We start from the raw sequence: 23,480 nt of genomic DNA on the forward strand, positions 1-23,480 counted from the left end.
GGACGTATCATATGATGTAGTATTCTCAGTAATTCACTTTGTCATGTATTGATTTTGGATACGTTCCAGACATTGAGATCTTTATTCAAGCATTATTAAGGCCATCAATCATGTATATACCCCCACTTTGCATTCATTACGTCTTTCCATATTGGATATCCGTTCAATATGAACATCAAGTTAATTACTTTTGTGTGTCATTCTTACATACGACATGACCTATTTCTGTGCACAAAAAGAAGTTTGTCAAAATTGACATAGCTGCAACATTGAATCCTAATATGTTGTCATAATTGAATACGAACGCGCCTTTAAGATGTAGCATTGCCTTAATATTTTCCATTCAATCATGGATCATGTAAACACTGGTCACCGTGTAATTTCACTCACTATAGGTGTGTGTGTGTGTGTGTGTGTGTGTGTGTGTGTGTGTGTGTGTGTGTGTGTGTGTGTGTGTGTGTGTGTGTGTGTGTGTGTGTGTGTGTGTGTGCACGCACGCTAGCACACACACGCACACGCACACATAATATGCATGTACGCACGTGGCTGTAAAGTGACGTTTCACTCCATTTCACCCACCTGATGACAACTCATTCAGTCACTCCGTTTCTCAGCCTTTATCTTACAAACCCCGCTATCTGGATGTTTTCACGGGTCCCATAACGTTACCAGTATCTACGGTTATAACACGGCTTTGAGAAGAACTCACGAACTACAACGACAGATTATTTATGAGTGAAGCAATGATTACAGCATTTACTGTCGAGGAATAAATAATCCGTTTATCAGGTGAGTTATATATATGCCCTTTTTCAATGTGATGTAATGCACTGTTGGCGGAACAGTCTACTGTGACAACGTAATGACTGGATAATGTCATATCGTATTGTTTTCAACAATGCGTCATTATACGCCATATTGCTTTAGCCGGACAGCTTTGAGAATGAGCAAAATGCACATGTGTAGATATCGGGATGGCATTGCACCCAACGTTTAATCCCCCATGGGTAATATGAGGAATTCACAACCACCATGGAGCGTAGCTATTACTGTGTGTTGTGCAATGTGTAGTCTCATGTGGATACATGTACCGCTCATTAAGTCCACATGTACGAGGGAACAGTATTGAGTTCCTCCAGCACAAGGGCATTTTCATGCTCGCAATTCAGCCAGAGCTCCTCCTTCGCTGCCATCATTCTCTCGTTGCATCCCCCGGGTGCTATAACGTAATAATTTCACGCCAACGTCAACATTTCACTGTAAGGTCCATTAACGTGTAATAAGAGTGATGCACATTCACGCACAAACGCTCACAAAAACATATCTTTTAGTGTGATAATTTTTAATCTAGAAGAATTCATGGTTGTATGTTCTATGTTCAGTCTACTCCGATAATAACTCAACATTCCTTTGGCTTTGACCCTTACGGTTCGAGTGAGTGAGTATGGTTGTACGCCGCCTTTAGCAATATTCCAACAATATCACGACAGGGGAAACCGGAAATGGGCACACATGTGGGGATTCGAACCCGGGGGTCTTCTGCGTGACGACCGCCCCTGACGGTTCTAGCTAATATCGACATGTACTAATAAATATATCCATGGATGCAGTTGATAGCTCTTATCATAGTAATTCCTACCGAAATAGAAAGTGACATGTATTATGTGTTATCGATTTACGAATATGACGCCAACGCCAGAGAATCCATGAAAAGTCAACGCCAGAAAAACAAAACAAGTCTCGGCTATTCGCCGAAAGAGATTGAATTGGGAGTAAAAGGCAAAACAACGGTGAAAATGATATGAACGGATCACTGAAAATCAGTGAAGACACCAGGTGTTCTAGAACAGGGTAGCATGTCCTGCCGCTACAACCGCGACTCTCCTATGAAAAGTAAGTATTCTTGTTGCCTGACGCAGCACAGCAGCACAAAACAAAAGACGTTCCCATGTATGTCAAATGTACATGTATGTCCCTTGGGAAAATGGCTTTCCCCTTTCCTAAGCTGTTTTGCGGCAGAAAATAATATACCGACTAACCAGGTGTAAAGTGGGAAATTCATGTCATTGCCTAATTTATCAAGATTAACAATATCAAGTTCATAATGAAGCTTTTGGATCTTCCCGAAGACACCGAATGTTCCTTGTTAGTGAGTATAGTTTTACACTGGGCTATTGGGCTTCACTCACTGACCCGTGTGGGAATCAAACGTAGGAAATCGACATTACGAGTGTAGGATTATAACCACCCACTGTACAACTTGTCATGTGGGATAACCCATGTAGGGAACTGTTAATGATATTTGGTGAAAGCACTGTCCGAGACAGCAGGACAGACACAGGTGGCCCAGTCGTCTATGGCGCCACAGACCATTGTGTACAAAACGACCCAGGAGGCTATGATCGTGAGTTCGAATCCCAGATTCATCCTGATTACGCTTCTTGGTTTGTCAGCATCATACCTGTGCAAATGGTTTCGTCAAAATTGTTAACGTCTAAGACTGCATCACTTGTAATACCATTTACAGCGACGTTAAATCAAAGTGTCTTGTCCTAGTTAATAGGACCAAATTATTTAATCTTGATTAAAGGATTATGTTTACAAGTACAGTAATCAACTATTCAATAGTTCATTATATCTTGAATGTATTTCTTCCTGAAATCCATACTCCTCAGGAATTATTGCCGATTGCTAATGCGGCTTAAAGCAACATTTACTCACTTACTCACTCACTCTCAGAAAATAGAACTGTGTTCGTTACATTCAGTAGTTTAGATCTCCAACCTCGTGTGCTTAGTGGATCAATTCGTTCAGCACTTTTTGGCACGATGAATTAACTATTTGGAAGAAGCATTTTAAGTTTGATCAATGAGTTTAAACTACCTGATACAGGTAGGCAGACCAAACTGACGCAATCTAAATTTATATTTTAATGCGTCTTACTGTTGTGGATCATTACCGCTGTACTCTTAAGGTGTGTGTATGTGCGTGCGTGCATTGGTGCGTGGGTGCGTGCGTGTGTGCGTGCGTCTGAGTGTGTTTCATATAAATAAAAAATAAATTAATTAATGTATCATAAGGTCATCTAAAAAGGTAAAAACAATATTTTTTTCTCGTAATAGAATTGAAATGATCGCCAATACGTATTTCAGACTGACATGTTAGAGAATCGTGGACGGTGGACAAAAGGTCAAGGTAATTTTAATTTACTTATCACATATTATATGTTTATTACAAAACATAGGGGAAATAGAACTTAGTGCCCTGGTTTCCAAAACTATTTGGCGATCCGCCAAACAAGGTTCATGTCCCTAGTTTAGACGTCCCCAGTCTCACGTTGTGTCAGCAGAAAGCTGTGAAGCTAACGTCTAACAAACCAGCCACAAGTGTGGACTTTAAAGAGCATCTGTATTATGCAGCACCCAAACAATCACCACCAGTGTGATGTTGCTTCTCCTTTCCTAGAGGTAATCAAATCTCGATCCAGACTCGAAAGGTGATTAATGTCAACAAAACGAATGTAGATGGCAAGATCACAGCGTTATACATATCCATGTAAAACTGAAACACTTAATGATCGTAATATTCAGGGTTTATTTGGTGTCACTATGTCACTGTGGTGTGTGTTTATTTGTTTAGGTCAAGGAAAATTAATAATGATGAGATTCCTCAGAAAAGGTTTCGTGTAACTGGCCTCGTTAATGGTGAAAGCAGGACTGGAATCTTCTTGACAAAACGTGTCAGAAGCCGTTGAAAGACCCTGAATATTAAAGGACGGTGTTAAGTCCGCAGGGAAACATTTCCCACACGTTCCTGTCTGAGGGCTAACGCAAAACTGACCAGTAGCCGAAATATCACCCAATAAAAGACACCAATGTCCATCTGGGCAGCAAGTGACTATGGTAACGGTACCCATTGTTGCAATCCAGTCGCTCAAGGGACATACCAGAAGTAGATGTGTTTCCACAGACTGCATCATTTAACATCAACCTTCACGAGTCAGTAGTTTGATGGGGATTGTTCTGTTCCACAGTTTCAATGATAATTAGGTCATGTTCATGAACTAGGTTAGTGCTGGCTCGGTATTTAAAATAATTGCCGTTCTGTAGGTCAACCATGTACCGCCTATCTACTGTAACTCCATCTATATGACGACGGTCTGTATATAATCTAGTCTGTACCAAACAATCCAGCGCTTGACATCATGAGCATCGATCCACGCAATTGGGATACGATGACATGCATCAACCAAGTCAGCGAGCCTGACCACCCGATCCCGTTAGTCGCCTTTTACGGCAAACATTAGTCCTGCACCATGACCGTGGAATATATTTATTTTATGAAAAAATAATAATCTAGAAATGCATACAAAAGCAAGTCTAGCCAGCTCAAGCTAGCTCTATTCCTGAAATCAGCATAGGGAATTTTTTAATTTTTAGAGTCAAGAAGGATATTGTGTAATATAAGATTTCAGAGACTAAATGTTAGTCTAGGCAAACATTGGCTGTCGAAGACCTATTCTACCTCGGATCTTCACGGGTAACCTGGATTATGTACTTAAATTTGGTATGGATTAACACAGACTTGAGTATGTTTACAACCATTTGTCAATATGAGGACGTATTATATGCGTTCCCTTTTACACAACATACATGTAATTTTAAAAAAAAGCACGAAAAAAAATGTAATTCCGGTAATGTTCCACATGTAATGCCGGTAACGTTCCACATGTAATGCCGGTAACATTCCACTTGTAATGCCGGTAACGTTCCAATGTAATGCCGGTAACGTTCCACATGTAATGCCGGGTAACGTTCCACATGTAATGCCGGTAATGTTCCAAATGTAATGCCGGTAACGTTACATGTAAAGCTGGTAGCGTTCCACATGTAATGCCGGTAACGTGCCACATGTAATGCCGGTAACGTGCCACATGTAATGCCGGTAACGTTCCACGTATGATGCCGATAACGTTTCACATGTAATGCCGGTAACGTTCTACATGTAATGCCGGTAACGTTCCACGTATGATGCCAGTAACGTTCCACATGTAATGCCGGTAACGTTCCACGTATGATGCCGGTAACGTTCCACATGTAATGCCGGTAACGTTCCACGTATGATGCCGGTAACGTTCTACATGTAATGCCGGTAACGTTCCACGTATGATGCCGGTAACGTTCTACATGTAATGCCGGTAACGTTCTACATGTAATGCCGGTAACGTTCCACGTATGATGCCAGTAACGTTCCACATGTAATGCCGGTAACGTTCCACGTATGATGCCGGTAACGTTCCACATGTAATGCCGGTAACGTTCCACGTATGATGCCGGTAACGTTCTACATGTAATGCCGGTAACGTTCCACGTATGATGCCGGTAACGTTCTACATGTAATGCCGGTAACGTTCCACGTATGATGCCGGTAACGTTCTACATGTAATGCCGGTAACGTTCCACATGTAATGCCAGTAATGTTACATGTTATGCCGGTAACGTTCCACGTATAATGCCGGTAACGTTCCACCTGTAATGCCGGTAACGTTCCACATGTTATGCCGGTAACGTTCCAAATGTAATGCCGGTAATGTTCAACGTATGATGCCGGTAACGTTCCACGCGTAATGCCGGTAACTTTTCACATGTAAAGCCCGTAACGTTCCACATGTAATGCCGTTAGAGTTCCACATGTAATGCCAGTAACGTTATATGTAATGCCGGTGACGTTCCACCTGTAATGCCGGTAACGTTCCAAATGTAATGCCGGTAACGTTCAACGTATGATGCCGGTAACATTCCACGCGTAATGCCGGTAACTTTCCACATGTAAAGCCCGTAACGTTCCACATGTAATGCCGTTAGAATTCCACATGTAATGCAAGTAACGTTATATGTAATGCCGGTAACGTTCCACGTATAATGCCGATAATGTTCTACGTGTAATGCCGGTAGTGTTCCACATGTAATGTCGGTAGCGTTCCACATGTAATGCTGGTAACGTTCTACATGAAATGTTGGTAACGTTCCACACGTAATGCCGGTAATGTTCCATGTGTAATGCCGGTAGACTTCCACACGTAATGCCGGTAACATTCCACCTGTAATGCTGGTAACGTTCCACATGTAAAGCCCGTAACGTGTCACATGTAATGCCGGTAATGTTACATGTAATGCCGGTAACGTTCCACATGTAATGCCGGTAGAGTTACACATGTAATGCCGGTAACGTTCAACACGTAATGCCGGTAACGTTCCACATGTAATGCTGGTAATGTTACATGTAATGTCGGTAACGTTCCACATGTAATGCCGGTAACATTCCACATGTAATGCCGGTAATGTTTCACATGTAATGCCGGTAACATTCCACATGTAATGCCGGTAACGTTCCACATGTAATGCCGGTAACATTCCACTTGTAATGCCGGTAACGTTCCAATGTAATGCCGGTAACGTTCCACATGTAATGCCGGGTAACGTTCCACATGTAATGCCGGTAATGTTCCAAATGTAATGCCGGTAACGTTACATGTAAAGCTGGTAGCGTTCCACATGTAATGCCGGTAACGTGCCACATGTAATGCCGGTAACGTGCCACATGTAATGCCGGTAACGTTCCACGTGTAATGACGGTAACGTTCCACATGTAATGCCGGTAACGTTCCAAATGTAATGCCGGTAACGTAACACGAAGAGCTAGTAACGTTCCATATGTAATGCCGGTGACGTTCAACATGTAATGCCGGGAACGTTCCAAATGTAATGCCGGTAACGTTACATGTAAAGCTGGTAACGTTCCACATGTAATACCGGTAACGTTCCAAATGTAATGCCGGTAACGTTACATGTAAAGCTGGTAACGTTCCACATGTTCACGTCATAACTAAACCCTGTACAATGTCAATGTAAATGACAAATCACTATAAGTATGTTATAAAACATTTCCTGCATTGTAACCTACATACACATAACAGTATAATGCCTTGAATTTTGTGGAAGTCGCTTCCTGAGTAAACTGTTGAATACCATATTATATCTATTTCTTGTTTAATGCTGCACTCAACGACGGCCTGTAAATAATCCGTTCAATTGTGCACAGGTTTCGTTGAATCCACAAACTCATACTTCAAATGGATACCCGATCCAATAGACCCCAGCCACATCAACCCATCAGTTTGTATAATATCGTACAACAGGGTTCGGTGCTTACACTATCAACCACTGTTTTGTCTGATCCACGTGTCATGATACAACAGGCGCTGATATTCAAATATCAAGGAATGGCCCAGATTGTTATGACACAGGCTTTTGACTAGCACAATGTAACCTACGCTAGCGCCATTCATCTGAACCCTGCAGAAGTCTAATCCGAGCTCCACTTCTTTCAATAACCAATCACACAGAAAGCAGCTCCAGGCAGTCTTGCTGCCTGTGTATATATGTTGCTGTAAATCGATATCAGAAATACTTACTGGAAGCAAATATATATCTGTGTTACTATACTCTGACATTTAGTTGATGCTTGGAAGGCAGTGAGTGAGATGGGTTTAACGTCACTTTGAACAATATTACAGTTGTATCACGGCGTGTCAGCTTAATGTGGGAGGAAAGCCCGAAGTGATGCAGGTCTCAGACGTTTACCACTTTAATGAAACCCACGCGCACGGGTATGGTGCTGACAAACCTAGAAACATAATCGGGGCGATCGAACCCATAATCATAGATTTCTGCCGTGCCCAAGGGACGTTACTCTGCACAGCGAATTGCGGCGCCTTAGACCTCTGGGCTACCCGTGCTCCTGTTACGTTATAGTGATCATTGGGCACCTTAATATCAAACTTTTATGATCTGAATGCAATCTGAATTGATGGTATCATCTTATCTTTGCCGATCTATTGTGTAAATATATCCCCTGTTTAATTCCTGCTAATAAGCTGTTCAACTACACTACTGAATCTACACATGGCGAATACATTTGTTGGCATTCTACCAACGCCGTCTCTTCCTGTCGACAACAGTCCAAAATTTATTGTGCACAACACCAGATGTTTCCCCACCTACATTTGCCTGTCAAACTGGGAGATAAATGGCTTTGTAGTGCCACCTTGGCATGCAGAGTTACCTCCCATAAATGCCTGGATCCGATGGACCTGGGTTCTCATCTTTCGATTGTCGTACCTTACGAGCTCTGGAGTTTCTCATAATTAGTCCCATCAACGACATGTGCCATTTGGGATTTCTTCCCATAAGACGCTGAAGCGGCGATAAACTCACTCTCTCAATCATAGGACTACTTTGAAACATGGGCGACAAACACTTCATGGGTATAGGTGTCAGCTGCTGTCCATTCTGTCTCCTCTTTGAGACAACTTGAGACTCATTGTCCGGTATCTGTTTCCTGTCCTCCATACATGAGTCTATGTGGTAATGTCCAATTCACGTGGTGTAATACCCTTAAAGCACAGCACAATCCTCAGCGGAAGAACGCACCTGGTAAGTAAGCCCATGAAGGCATCAGCTCGATCCAAATCAATTAGAAAGTCACATGTTGTTCAACAGACAATTCCCCAATTCATCTAAATGGTCTCTCTCAGGTCCCCCGGGACTTTGCTGTCTCGAACTATAGGTTCTGTGAACACTTCTAGCTTGGAAAGAGGATGTGCAGAGGAGAGTTAAGGTCTGATGATGGTGCAAGTTGGGTTTGCGACGTTTAATTACGGGGGATCAGCGTGGCAACGCTAAGTACGTGACTGCTGTGACGAGCATGGGGTGACGGGAGCCCGGTAGTGACGGAGAGAGAGTGGTAGGTTGGTCGTTGTCAAATCGATAAGTTACTGTCACTCTGTCAGAGGAACAGAGACGCGCAGAGCTCGAGGGAGGGGGAGGCTGATAGGATATGTGATTAACACATCAATCCTTGCCTGCTTTCTTCTCTGGATTTACTCGTTCTTCTTCACCTTTTTCAATGTGGTCGAGGTGCGATAGATCTTACAATCCATACCAGTGCATGTAGCTCATGTGAATGTTTGTTTATTTTTTTCTTCGTACTATGAGTGAACGGAGTACTCATTTTCTATGTGCCGAAATGAGATGAAAAGGGATGTCGTACCTCCGTCCTCTCGTCATTTGCTTTACATGTTATAGACATCTTCTCTCAGTATTTATGTGATTGATCCAACCCATCTAATGGTTCCTAATCCGATACGATAAACATGTGTTTATGAATCACTATCATATAGTGATGACACCAGGTGTTCACAGAAAGATGAGCGTACATCCTGCCCCACCGGTATCACCCGTCAAAAACGCATGCAAACAAAGTGTTCATAAACTAAACTCTCAGATATTTGTATTGAAGGACAGTTAAGCTTCCATAAATGGGAGGTACAGCTCATCCCTGTAAACTGTGGAGTGGACTTCCGGTACCCGTTCAATAGGTACGTACGCCTGTAAGTGTATGCGTCTTTAAGGGAATAAACCACACATTGGGGAATATATACATTGTTACAGTAGGACACTTTGTCATCAGGACATTTAATAATTAATTATATGAATTGATTTAGTATCGGTTTGGATGTTAACACGGTTACTTTGTCCGGGTTACAAAAAGACTGGCATAGAAGAGACCACTGTGTTGTTACTTTGGAAACATGTGAACACAAAACCGCATGTCTCCGTCTTGGGAAAGTGTAAGTGTTGTATAAATGAATGTGGATTTGAACCTTTACTCTCAGAGCACGTGAACATGACTAATCAAAGCGTACCTGCTGAGCACAGTTCTAACTGTAATTACTTTAATAACAATATGACAGATGAAAAGAGATTTGGAATCTTGCTGCGATCTCTCATACCATAAAGCTTAGAATGTCCAGTTGTGTACGTTGTTATGGTAATAATAAGAAACATACATCTTATTAATCAACAGCGTAAATGTTTCGCAAGAATACTCAATCGAAATTCTGCTTTAGGAATTGATTCCCAATTGCAAATTTATGAAACCACAACTAAATACTCAGCGAACAGCAGATGTCTTTGCAATGAATAATATAATATTGATAGGCCATTTATATTGCGCTGTATTTCCATACCACACAGGGACATGCTCAAAGCGCTTCACCATTATTACCCCGGTCACTGGATGAGTGTAGAGTTAATTTCATTCTCAGCTCTCTAGGGAGTATACAACCCAAGTTGCCTGTGGGGCGCTAGAAAGTTAACAGCCTCATTACAATCTCATCTTACCGGGTACCCATTCACTGCTGGATGAACCGAGGCCCATTTCGAACAAAGGCTCTTGCCTAAGGAGACACCACATGTGCATCAGTGAACGGCTAAAGCCGGGATCACACCTGTCCCTTTTTTTCGTCCGGTATCCATATCCGTGACATGCATCCGTATTTGCGTTAAGGCTTGTCCGTAGTTATATTTACATGTATCCACATGTTGCAGATGTGCAAAAAGGGAGCTGCGAGGGGGTCACAATATATAATGTGACGTCACAACAGGGGCTATTCCGTGCATCCGTATCCGCAAACATCGGTCCGAGGTGGAAATCAACGGTGGCGGGACACGTGTCCAAAATGTGCTGCTACTGATACGGATAGGTGTAGATGCCCTGGTACAAAATGGAGTTTTGCGGATAGGTATACAGATACAAAATTACGGACAGGTGTAAATAGTCCATTACCCTTGTGTTTATATAAATAGTGATGGACCATACGAAAAAAGTCAATCATGTCACATCTACACTTGTTTATCCATGTTTAATGTTGAACTTATTGGATAATAGACTATTACATCGAATGGCCTAGATTTGGACAGAAAGTGGTTGAAGGTAATCGTAACTAAATGCATAACAATCGGAACCCCCTTTTTTCTGAACGTTCTACCGACGGTGCCCTCTTATCAACAGTACAACGCTGACTCAACAGCATTAAATAGGTGGTCCCACAGTAAGACTACATGGGGTTACTACATCAGTTGCTGCAGCGTCTCCCCATCCTCCCTAACTGCGTCTAATCACTGGTCCGTCATCCGCATCTGGCGGCCTAGGTATTTTACATAGTAGTGCGAAGGGGTAATTTGACAGACAGCCGCATGTCCCTGGTTCCGAGTGTGTACCCAGCATTACCACAGCCACGGGGCGTAATTATCCAGCCAAACGTCATCCAACAAATGGTAGCAACCGTTAATTCCACAGCTAATTGCAAACCGCTTCTACAGGTTACCTTTAAACTGCCAGTCAGTACATTACTCAGGCTACCGATTCCACGTAACGCTTATAATTGGGAATCAATTCCTAAAGCAGAATTTCGATTGAGTATTCTTGTACAACATTTATACTGTTGATTTGTTACAGTTATGAGGGCGTGACAGAGTTGGTTATCACCAGACACTGATTGTATTGAACGGGCATGACAGGGTGGTTAATGCGTCATAGACGACAGCACAGCAAAGGTTCCGTCACCTGTCTAGAATGTTAATTTTGACACATTGCTTTTTCTAACCATGGCGTTCTTGCAGCTTGAAGAAGTGTCGCGTTGCAGTTTATTGACAGTTCTCCTTCTAGGCTGGTTCTAAAGGCCTTGGAGATGTCACAGTTGCAGGAGATAAAAATAGACTGTACTTTCACCTTGTTGGGGCAGGCACCGAGGACCATATGTAGGGAATCTTTGTTGCATAAACTGTAGTTTGTGCACAATGCACTTTAATGTGATATACATACCAATCAGTCATGCTGGGAAACACACTAAATGTATTTGTGAATCCAAGTGTAATTGTATTTTACAATTTCACGCTTTCCGCACAAATTAAGTTTGTTTTACGGGCTGGTTTGTTACGCAAAACGATTAAATCGAGGATGAACAGTCTCAGGTGTTTCTTTTATGTTTAATATACAGTAAACTACGGTTATAACGAACACGCTTATAACGAACTGACGGATATAACGAACTTACTTTTTTTGTCCCGACTAGTTGCTGTAGTTATGCTGTACATATGCTTATAACGAAATACGGTTATAACGAACTAAAATTAGTAGTCCCTCGTTATAACCGTAGTTTACTGTATAGATATTTCATTAAACCTTTCCTGTAACGGAAAAGGGGATATTTCAACATCAAAGATATTCGAAATGACAACAATTAATATTTTTTCCTCGCTATTCAAATAGTTTTAATATGCCCACAGTCTGAAAATGTTCGATTTTGAAAGAGGCTTCTTAACTGGGCGTTATGGACATTCTGTAGAAAAGATCCAGACAAATATTACTGTTATTGTATACTATCTTTGTAATTTGATGTTGAAACTGAAAACATCACCGATTTTAATACACATTCTGAAGTGGATATTTGCCAGGTAACACCTCTACAAGTTGAAAGTTGCGATACAACGTATTTAAGTATTTCAATCCGATCTGGTGGGTACGAGCTCTCAGTTATCAGTGCAGAGCGCTAGTTTCTTGCTCCGTCATAATAGGTGGCAATAATCTCAAGCTGCTAAGCCCAAGAGACTAGCCAAACACTTTTCCTAATGTCATTATTGGGTCTAACTCCACACACATCTATGTGATCAATCTACCCCTGAATAACAGTACCCATGCGAAACAAACATTGCTGGCACCTGGAGGAAACACCCCGCAAGACAACTCAAACAAGTAACGTTTAGAACGCCATGACGTCATGACATCTCCACATTATATCTTCTATTAGGTGTAGTACCCCTGGTTCAGAAAGCATGCATATATTTCAACGTCTAAATAATGGTGAAGGTGAGCCTGTTGTTTTAATGGACTCAGACACTATGTTCTTTTCTAGCGTTCATACAATGGTGAGTGAGTGAGTTGGGGTTAAGGCCGCTTTTAACAGTATTCCAGTTATATCGCGGCGTGTCAGCTTAATGTGGAAGGAAAGCCCGAAGTGATGCAGGTCTCAGACGTTTACCACTTCGGTGAAACGCACGAGCACGGGTATGGTGCTGACAAACCTAGAAACATAATCGGGGCGAACCGGGATTCGCTCCCACAATCATAGGTTTCTGGCATGCCCAAGGGACGCAACTCTGCACAGCGAATCACGGCGCCTCATACAATGGTGAAACTTCGACTTCTATGCATGGATCGTACCTGGAACGTACCTGGAACGGTTACTTTGACCAATAGAAAGAGTAACATAATGTTAATTTTATTTCAATTTTGAACGAACAGGGATGACGTTCATAAGATGAAGCTTCGAACGTCTAATGGTCTCTGTCGCCTTATATGCACAGGGCTTCCCGTTGCTTGTCATAGGGCTCACATTTCTATCTCGTTCTGAAAATATCTCGAATGATGGGATATAAGGTTAAAAAAAGCATATCCTCGATAGATAGTGTGGTGTTGTTTCACTGAAACGACACCTTTAATTGTTACCAGGTACGCAGCTGTGTGTGACAATTCTATATTTGTATTGCGTTATGCATAATTCATGATTCATGGAACTATTCAAAATGTATTGGCACTGCGGGACATCCCGTGCAGCATGCGCGTACTATCAACATATACGTCATGAGGGGCCCCATGGGGCTTCAAGGAAAGGGAACAACCTTGATATAATGGTCTTGATTGCTCGTAGATTCATTCAGTCTGGAATAGAATTCCCTTAGTCAATGAAAAGTATTCCGAACGTCATTAACAGTTCAAACAAATATCCATCGACCCGTTACCTTCCAATGACCATTTACTTAATATTGACTCCATGGGTAGTTCATTTACCATTGTGAAGACGAGCATCACGGGAAACATTAAATTTTAAGGATGTGAAAGCTTTGAATATTTAAGTGAAGAATATATAGATTGTGTGGAAGTGAGATGCGGTGCTTTGTATGTTCTTGTATAAACAAATGGCTGTATTGATAGGATCACGTTAACGTCCTCATACACATACCTGGACCCCAATGACGGATGACTGTAAGGCTATTAATGAGATCCTGGCTGTGGCCTGTGTATCAGGTAGTGGACAGTTGCTGTAGTTGACCACATGATTTACCTCATTACCTGACGGAGATGTGAATTATTCATAACTAACAGTACTTCATTCGTTTCATCCGGGATTCTAGTTTGACGACAAAGACCACATTGACCCGCAAGCAGGACACCCACACTCTCCGTGAGTGATTAGAGAGTATTATCTTCTCGAGGAATTACCGACATGGTCTGCATATATGTCAGAAAGAAGTGACTCATCCCTGTGGTAAAACTTGAGTAGGAAGGTGATATATATATATACCCGACCAGCTAGAATGCCATAGAAGAAATCACAGACAAGACTGCACTTCCGTGTTGCACAGTAAATCATCATTAAGATTGCTGTAAACATATCTGGGTTGCATTAGTTATTGCCAGGAACTCGGAATCCTTTCAGATGTTTCAATCTAGGCCATAGTGTACACGAAGTATGTCAATGTTATATTTTTAGGAAATCATGCCAGTTAACAGGCACTTGCTTGAAATCCTACTGAACACACACGACTCAGTTCCCAAAAGGCATACCACCTGTGCGTTAAAGATCGATCAACAACAATTACACTACAATGGTATACATCAAAATTGATATCTAAAACAGGTGCGCAGATGTGCACAGTTCTATATAGAGCAATGATAATTGAGTCGGAGAGGATTAAATGTTGAGTACGCTTCTAACAGCATGAGTACCAGTATCAAGAAGGATTAGGTCGAGCAGATAATCAGGAACTGTCCCTAGCTGTATTCACGTTCATAGCGCGAGCTTGCAACGCGAGCAACAAGCCTGTCCCGCGAAGCTTGGATTGGATCGAAGGACACCGCACACTGTAGGGTACTGCTATACAAGCATGCTGGATTTTTTCCTTCACTATACACGTGGAAAGACCTATAATGTGCCAGACCTTTGGCATTGAAGACGTCAAAAGTGTTTAGGATCACGTTGAGTTGATGCTGGAGAATAGTGGATGTATACAGAGGTGGCAATTCCGATATATATAATCATCGCTGGATCATCGGGGAACGGTCAAATGCGAGTTGGCAATAGACCACCTTTTCATTTACTGGAGTCGTGACTTTTGTGCCAGCTCTTCTACCTTGGATCTAGCATTGGATGAGTTTAATTTGGCACAAACCTAGTGTGAGATGAATTCGGCTAACGTCAGTGTTCGAGATACAGGGGGTCGAAAGAAGTCAAAAGCGGCTTTAGATTTGGAGGTTTGTTGACAAACTAGAATTTTCAAAACAATTCTTATTTTTGAAAGTTTTTGAAATTGGTATTTTTGGGATAGAATCTGCACATTGTTATTGACCTATTGTAGATGTCTCCTTTTAATTTCACAAGTAGTACCTCGTTTTTGTGAGGTGTAGATCACTTCGTGGCATGACTTTATTGCAATACATATTTCTCAAACTTCATGACTTTATTTTATTGTAGTCAGTCGCACCAATTGCTATAAAAACTGATTCGGCTCGGAATTACCTCAATCCCAGAACTGTCAGGACCAGATGTTAAAAACTCAAAGGTTCGGTAAATAATTTGTGTGTTACATTTAACATCCATTGAGAAGGAACGACCTTAATTGCCGATCATGCATATGCATTAATTGGATAATTTGATCGTGAAATTCGTCACACAATAGGACTCCTGCTTATATCATACCGGCATAGTACTAGATGCCAGGGCGCCACATGTAGGATTGGATACAGTTAACGGATACAAGCGTCGGGATTATTGCTAGGTCTGCACACACGTGGATTTGTCCTGTCGTAGCGTATATTAACGGGATAAAGTGAAGTGATTTTGTGTGCACCAACATGAATTCAGCAACTGTCAGTGTGAAACACACCGAGGGAAACAAGAAAAAACACGCTGCTGTGGATTTAGAGGTAGTGTACGATTTGTCTTTTACGCCTGTATTGTCATTTCCACGACCTCATTATTCCTATATGACGTGTTTATGTTCTTTGTTTGATGTGTTTTACCTGGACAATGGTACATCTTTCATCCTTATTCCCATACTACTTCATATCCTAAAATACATCTACAGGTTTTGATTTTTATGCATACATCTTGTCTGTAATGAACTCGCACCCATCTTATTCCGCTTGCAAATGCTCCATGTTGGGTATTTTAAGTTGTAGCATTTAACGTTATATATACCAGCACATACTAATAAAATTATGTGTTTATTTATGATACTCCTATATATACAGTGTTGCTTCAATCATACCTATATTGAGATCTGGTGCAGCAACTGTCTGAGTGACGTCAGAGTCAGGTAGAATAGCCTGTGACGTGTTATGTTTGGCACATATTGATTCCGCAGCTTAGCTATGCACATGGTATTTCTGTGACAATAGGCAATACAGCTATGGTGTTTCAATTATTTGGTTTAGGCATGCATTCCTCATTCTTTTCTGGACGAAAAGTAAATATGCATGCTCTGATAAAAACGTACCTTTATATTAATATTACGTCAAGGCCAGAGAATAACCAGTCTCGATTATCCACGGAAACCGATTTCATTGGACACAAGAGGCAAACTAGCGTTTGAATTTATATCAATGGATCACTGAAATTAAGTGATGACACCAGGTGTTCTCGAAAAGAGAAAGCATGTCCTGCCCTACCGGAAGAACCTACACTCATACCAGTTGTACATAAAAGTAAGTGCCTGTCGCCTGACGCCGTATACCATTCCTACAGAATAGACGAGAATAGAGTATGATCAAATCTGCATTCTTGTTCTCCGTGTTTCATTGTGGAATATCGAAATGCAGATTAGCGTATGAAGGTGGAGATATTGATCGACTTAAAGAGGAATCTTGAGATGATGGTGATCATGACATGGGTGACACTGTTGGGTCAGCCTCCAAAGAATTTCACCCACATGCAGTTACCCCCCTTTACACGCCATGACGTCATCAAACAACTATCAAGTTATGGTGTTCATTTCTTCTGATACCAATGTTGAATCACCAATTGTGCGAAAACCCAGCTGATATAGTTCTGATATAGCCAAATCAGGAATAACATACACTATTGTCCTTTCGTCAACGTTTAATGTTTGGTAATGTTTGGGAACATGAATGTTTTAATGTGTATAATCAATGATGGAGTAAAGGGGTACTACACTAATGTACTTTGCAAGGTTTATAGCGTTTAAGTGACGCACCAGCCTTGACAGTTAATATTTATTTATTTGTCCTACTGTTTTCAGCAGGTTCACTGATTGAGTGTCAGTTACGGTGTCTGTAATGCTGACTGAATGAATGCTGGTAGCCCTTACCTCTATGGACATATCAGTCGAAATGTACTTGCTAGGATGAATACAAGCAAGGATGTTTAACGTCAACTGACTGAACGTTGTATGTTTAAGTACTGTAGAATGGAGTAATGTCCATAGCCTTGTGCTATGTGAATTAACGGTTATTTAGGAATTAAACGACAAGAGGGAGTTGTTTATAGTACGATAAAACACTGAAAAACGCAGCCCCGAGTGGTTTATTTTCTATTATTGTACAATAAACAACGACCTCGAGGTTTTTTTAGGTCTTGATGAGATATCAACATTATGTACAGCCTGTTGAAGGAGTTGATAAAATGTGAAAGCTTAAAAATATTTACCCAAATTTTAATAATCACGACTTCCTGAATAGAATCCGACTACGGAAAAGTCGGACAAGTCCATTTTTCGACCAGTGAGTTAAGTTTGGCATTTCCCGCATATTCTCACAATCCTCACGTCGATTATCTGTACCTTTTCTCCTAAGGCCGATTGTCATATCTCTCCCACTTTTGGATACGATCTTTCGTCCACTGCGTTTATCTGTGTGGCCCAGCTACACCTATGGGGAATAACTCACTAGACACTTCCCTCTAAAAAAATAACGTCGTCCAATATATGACGTCATCAAGTTGCGAGCGCATATTCAAATCTCCAGATATTGCGTCATGATAGACCAATGATATATCTTGAAATAAACAACGCTTCGTTCTTCATTATTCGTTGCGGTTTATCGCGTAGCTCTCTATAAAGCTGAATAAAGTTCGATTGACTGAATGCGTACAGTGATGCATGTCTTAGCGTTTACCACTTTGGTGAAACCACTAGCACGTGTATGGTGCTGACAAAACCTATAAACATGGTCAGGACGAACCGGGATTTTAACCAAAGATCATATGTTTCTGGTACGCCAAAGGAAAGCAACTCTGCTTAGCGAATTGCTTAAAGGTCTCCCATGCCCCCGATGGAATTATTGTAATCCTATTTTAACTGTACTCATTAAACACCAACACATTTATTAGGCTGGCTAACTTCATGTGGTATCGCAGGAGGTGCAAGAGTCAGCCTGTTTGAGAAAACGAATTGCAGATATAACATTTATTACCTTGGTCTGTGCGAAGACAAATGGTGCATTCAACAAATGGTGAATGCCTACTTGGTAGTCGGCTTTGATAGATTGATGAAAATAGATTGCAAAAAGAATCCTAAATACAGACAAGAGAGTTTATTTGAGAATGCTTCGTTGCAGCGCCAGGTACGTGTTTGGGGTGTCGTTAGAGATGTCAGGTGTCGCTGTGTGGAGCTTAGTGGAATGTGTGTACACATTAAACTATGACGTCATGTTTGATGTCGATCAACAATGAATGAAGGTGTTTATACTGATCGACATAAATATGGACCACCTGGCATTATTGGAAAAGAAAGTTGACCTCAGAGTAACTGTTAACATGATAGTATGCATACTTAACCTAGTCCTTGCCTGGCGCCCGGCATTAAGGGGCTAAAACAAGGACTGGTTGACTCGGAGTCGGCACACTGTGTCTGAGTTGGGTATTCATGTTAAACTGCGGCATGGTGTACTTGTACTATGAAACTGGCGTCAGCCACACGCAGACGCAGACTCACACACACACACACATGCACGTCGTTCTTTAAGTTCAATAATGTTGAAACCCCTTTTCACCACACCTCACCTAACCCCTTCTTTACAATTGATAAAGAAGCTGATCATCCTTACTTGTCACAAGTTGCATATCCAACTTCTAAATGTCACTCAAATATCTCTCGGGTACATACGGGTATCGTGTCACTTCACACTTTACATGTTCCCTTATTTATGTCCATCAGTATATATTCTGAGGAAAGCCAGAAATCCCACTACCGCGACATTTGACTTACATGTTCCGCTATGACTCGTTTAACTCCGTCATGTATGTCTGAAAATGGATACAGTCCATGTATTTCTGCAATGTTGACACTTTCGCAAAGTAAGGTACGCCCAGCCTTGTCAGCCTATTACGTTATTATAATTATGTTTAATTAGCAAGGCTATTCATTCAGATCTATAATATGACTCGGTAATTGGCTAATTATTTATGGTAGGTCACAAATAATTATCGTTCTTTTTATTAAAAAAGGTTCATTAACGTTTCCCTTGCTTTAATAGTACATGTTTACACACAAACAATAGACGTTTAATTACAAAGGTATGTTGGTCACATGTATATAGCAACTGTTGACGGTAGCCAGGCTGGTGTTATCGATTTGTAGGCTGATTTGACATCCACGTTTTCCCGTTGTTTTGCTGTTCCTGCAAGCAGTTTCAGTAAGCGGAATCCACTGGGTACAACAAATATGAGGGAGCATGACCTTGGTCGCGTCTTGAAAGTATCAGCTTCTATCAACAAGTAAACAATATCAATGTCAGTAATGGGTAACAAAGAAATGTAAACAAGGCTGTTGCTTTTGTTATTTTCATTGGCGTCGGTTTGGAAATGCTTGGACTGGTGTCTCACTAATTTGGTTGTGTAATTATACTACTGCTATATCAGCACCATCAGTAACATATTAGTTGTGTAACAGTGAACCACTATTTACATGTTATTACAAAATGATTGATTATAGTCTCTACACTAACTTTCCAATTGCTCTAAGCATAACCTGTTGCCTCCCGCTGAATACCTCTCGGGGTAGCATACACCTTTTGATACCCTTCAAGGCCCCTTGGAATACCTGCTTGGACAGCTGTTGATATTCATAGCCCTTCCTGCACTGTTTAAAATCAGTCATTCATTGATAACCATTTAAAGCGCTGTTTATGCCTTATTCACACGTCATTTGTGTTTCATGAACAATATCCAAACGTAGGCCTCGTATGAAGGATACTTTTAGCAGAAAACAGGAGATCTACTCATTTTAGAAACAAGCCCATCTTGTGACCTTTCGTGAAGATGTGCATCTTCGACAAAATACCCTTTTGACATTCCGAATCCTGTTTGAGCTCTGGGCCTATTCCATATATTGATGTTACCCGTCTTGCTTTGATCCATGTTGTCATCGGCAGCCTGCGTCATCTATGAAATCATGTCCGGGCTATGGTCTTTCGCTGACTCTGGGAATCTCATCAACGAGTCGTGTTGCAGATTCGTGGCAAGTATTTAAGCGCCGCCGTGTTTCCTGAAGCATTGACTTGTGGCCCTTCTGATCATCAGTAATACTGATCACAGGAATCCGAGGCTCTGATTATGATCATGTAACTGCAGGTTTTTATTACCACCATACATCCCCCTCTCTCTTGCAAAAACACCAGGATTGAAATGTAATCACAATAAATACAGACCCATTCGCATGTATCGTGTTGTATTTCAATGAAAAAATTAAATGTTATCCGGAATTAAATCAAAGGTTTATGGTCTGAGTATGAACTATGAAGTCGACTTTGCGACAGCTTCTTCAAAGTCAAACAATACCTTCTATGTGATTGTGTCTTTATTGCACGACATTCGCACAATTTCTGATGTCCAAGAACCATGACGTGATGACGCCATAAACACAATCGATTAGAACTTACTGTGTACTGATCGGTCCTTTATTCTTCCATCACTCCATCTGCCATATGTTCGTACTTTTCATACTTTTCATAAAAAGGTCATCTCAGGAGCATGCTTACCCGTTCGTATTTCTCACATGACGAGACATTGTAAATGTGCTGGGGGAGGCGGTAATAAATGCTGCACTTGTGCCCAATCCCTCCGTCTTTTTGGACAATAAAATATGTTTAATAATAAATGTGCTGTGATGACACTATGGGTGTCCTGGCCACCGGCAGCCCCTGGTTTCCGTCCATCACTCACCTGTTTCTATCTGGATATACAGGTTAGAATCAGAAGTCGCTCATGCCACATTAACCTGAGTATTGCAGTAAACTTCGTCTTGCATATCTGCACCCATCAATGTATCAATTTCCAAATATATTTAAGTTTAATGAATTAATGTCTTCTTTAAATATGAATGAACTGAAGCCTTTGACTGCGTGTATATTACATGCAATGACTTTTAGAAATTGTAAGATGAGTTACTTAATTAGGTAGAAATCAATATGTCTAACCACTATCCACAAATATATGTGCTATAGGCCTATGGCCTTTCAGTATTTCTGTAATATAGATTGATTGATACTCTTAAGTACTGACACCTTGTCCTCAAATTATATAGGTCTGCATGATCTAATTTACAACGCATATGAAAACGTATGCATATAATGACGATCGAAATTCTATTGTACATGTTTGTTATATTCTTTCGAGTATTGATCATTGCAAATGAAAGGTTTCGGATAATAAACGTGTAAACTGTCCAATGAGTGGCGGAGGAGTCTTTATGTCAAATGCTATAGGTTACAGTCCACTGTAACAAGTACACTAAACACAAAACAGTCCAAATGATTTATTCATTTGAACAGTTGTAACCAAACAATGCTAAACACAGACTGAGTCTTGATCGATGATGGTATTATGGGTTTGTTTACAGTATTGGTGGTTCTGAAGCTTATCAATAAAACACATTAGCGTTACATTGAATACATTTTAAAGTACTAAAGGTTAGCACGTTCGTTAGTCGTGTAGTATTGTAATATATACCTGGTTACAGCAAGGTTACCTGGCCGGTTATTGTTTGTTGCTTAGGGTGCTTGTGATGGAGTCAACGTCAACTGTTCCTGTTGGTTTGGCTACTTATATGATGACGTCAGCTTCAAGGGTACCTGTTAGTTTGCCTGGTTATGGCGAAGTCAGCTTCACGGGTACCTGTTGGTTTGGCAGATATTGGTGAAGTCAACGCTGGTTTGGCTTACAATGGGGAAGTCAGAGCCAAGGGTACCTGTTAGTTTGCCTGATTATGGCGAAGTCAGCTTCACGGGTACCTGTGAAGTCAACGCTGGTTTGGCTTATCATGGTGAAGTCAGCAACAAAGTTACCTGTTGGTTTGGTTTGTTATGGTATTGGACGTTTTGAAGGGTACCTGTTGGATTTGCTGATTGTGTTGTTTTTTTGTTTAACGCCGCACTCAGCAGTACTGTATGACAAAATTTTATTCCCATTTATTACATAATCTGGAATTTCAAACTTCCATTTACATGCCATTTTGTTTTGTGTTCAAGAACAGGTATACACTGCATGTCCTTGGTGATCCACATTTGTCTCCATAATTTGGCTTGGTAATTTCCAGAATGTCCGTATGAAACCTCTCTGACGTAAGGTTGTTTGGAATCTGTAAATGTTATTCCGTTCTTTGTGCAATGCTTTATAGAGGCAGGTGTATCGGGTAGTCTAAACGTAGATTCCCACTTAGTATGCACGGTCATATCAAGGTCACGTGGAGTACTGATGGTCAAACTGTCATCTAATCCGTTTTCGGCGGTATTTAATCTGTGGTCTGGGTGAACAACGTTGTTTGCCAACCCTGACTGTTCGAGGTGAAGCATGTGCTGAGGGGTTACTCTAATAGATTCCTCCGCATCAGTACTCGCTGATTGAAACAGTATGGACAATCACCGCGGTTACGGTAAACCGATTTGATGGGCTGTGCTCCGACAAATGTAATGACAGAATTAACTTCCTTGAAAGCAGAGTCTGGGGTCCGGAGAGATCCACAACAGAGATCCTCTGTGCAGGCACGTCGGGATGTGTTCTTCTGATACTGATCTTAATGTTGACAGACCAGACACGAAAGACAAGGAGTTAAAGTCTTGAAATGCCATACTATGCTGAAGGCAACTGTACATTTATCTTGACAGTTTGGAATTTTAGTCTCCTTATACTGTGGTATAGAGCATGTGTTAACCTGCAAAGCTTACCTTTTCTTGTTATGTGAACCATGAGTCCTTTTTCGAAAGGAAGATTTTTTTGAAACCATCGGTAATATTTCGAGTTATTCCAAATACAAGATATGCGGAGTGCGGAGATATGCGAGTGTTTAATGATAAGGATTCTGGATAGCTTCACCCCCTTAAACAGTATTGGACTCAATGGAATTCGAGTTAATGAAGTTTCCTCTGTACGTCAATTATTACCAAACTATTACAATAGTTCTTATGGACAGCACATCTCTCCGCGTGGTCATGATGATATGAAACTCAAAAAGAGTTAAAGAAAACACAAGTGTGATGTGAATGAATCGGGTGTTCTTGAACTT

General features: G+C 41.1%; 1 protein-coding gene across 5 annotated transcripts in view; it reads left to right on the forward strand.

Moving 5' to 3' along the window:
- The window catches only part of LOC124140489 (dipeptidyl peptidase 4-like), a 544,190-nt gene that overhangs the window by 234,106 nt on the left and 286,604 nt on the right, over positions 1–23,480 (forward strand). The window contains exon 1 of one of the 5 annotated variants that reach the window (XM_048382363.1): positions 14,653–15,216. The exons of 3 other annotated variants lie outside the window; for them this stretch is intronic. In XM_048382363.1, coding sequence (XP_048238320.1) covers positions 15,145–15,216 — 72 coding nt within the window. In that variant the 5' untranslated portion in view covers positions 14,653–15,144. Of the gene's footprint in view, positions 1–14,652; positions 15,217–15,258; positions 15,889–23,480 lie in introns of those variants that run through there. One more of the 5 variants, XM_048382362.1, reaches the window with a different exon arrangement.

This window comes from Haliotis rufescens, unplaced genomic scaffold (genome assembly GCF_023055435.1).
Source record: "Haliotis rufescens isolate VD_foot unplaced genomic scaffold, xgHalRufe1.0.p SCAF_4, whole genome shotgun sequence".
NCBI lineage: Eukaryota > Metazoa > Mollusca > Gastropoda > Lepetellida > Haliotidae > Haliotis > Haliotis rufescens.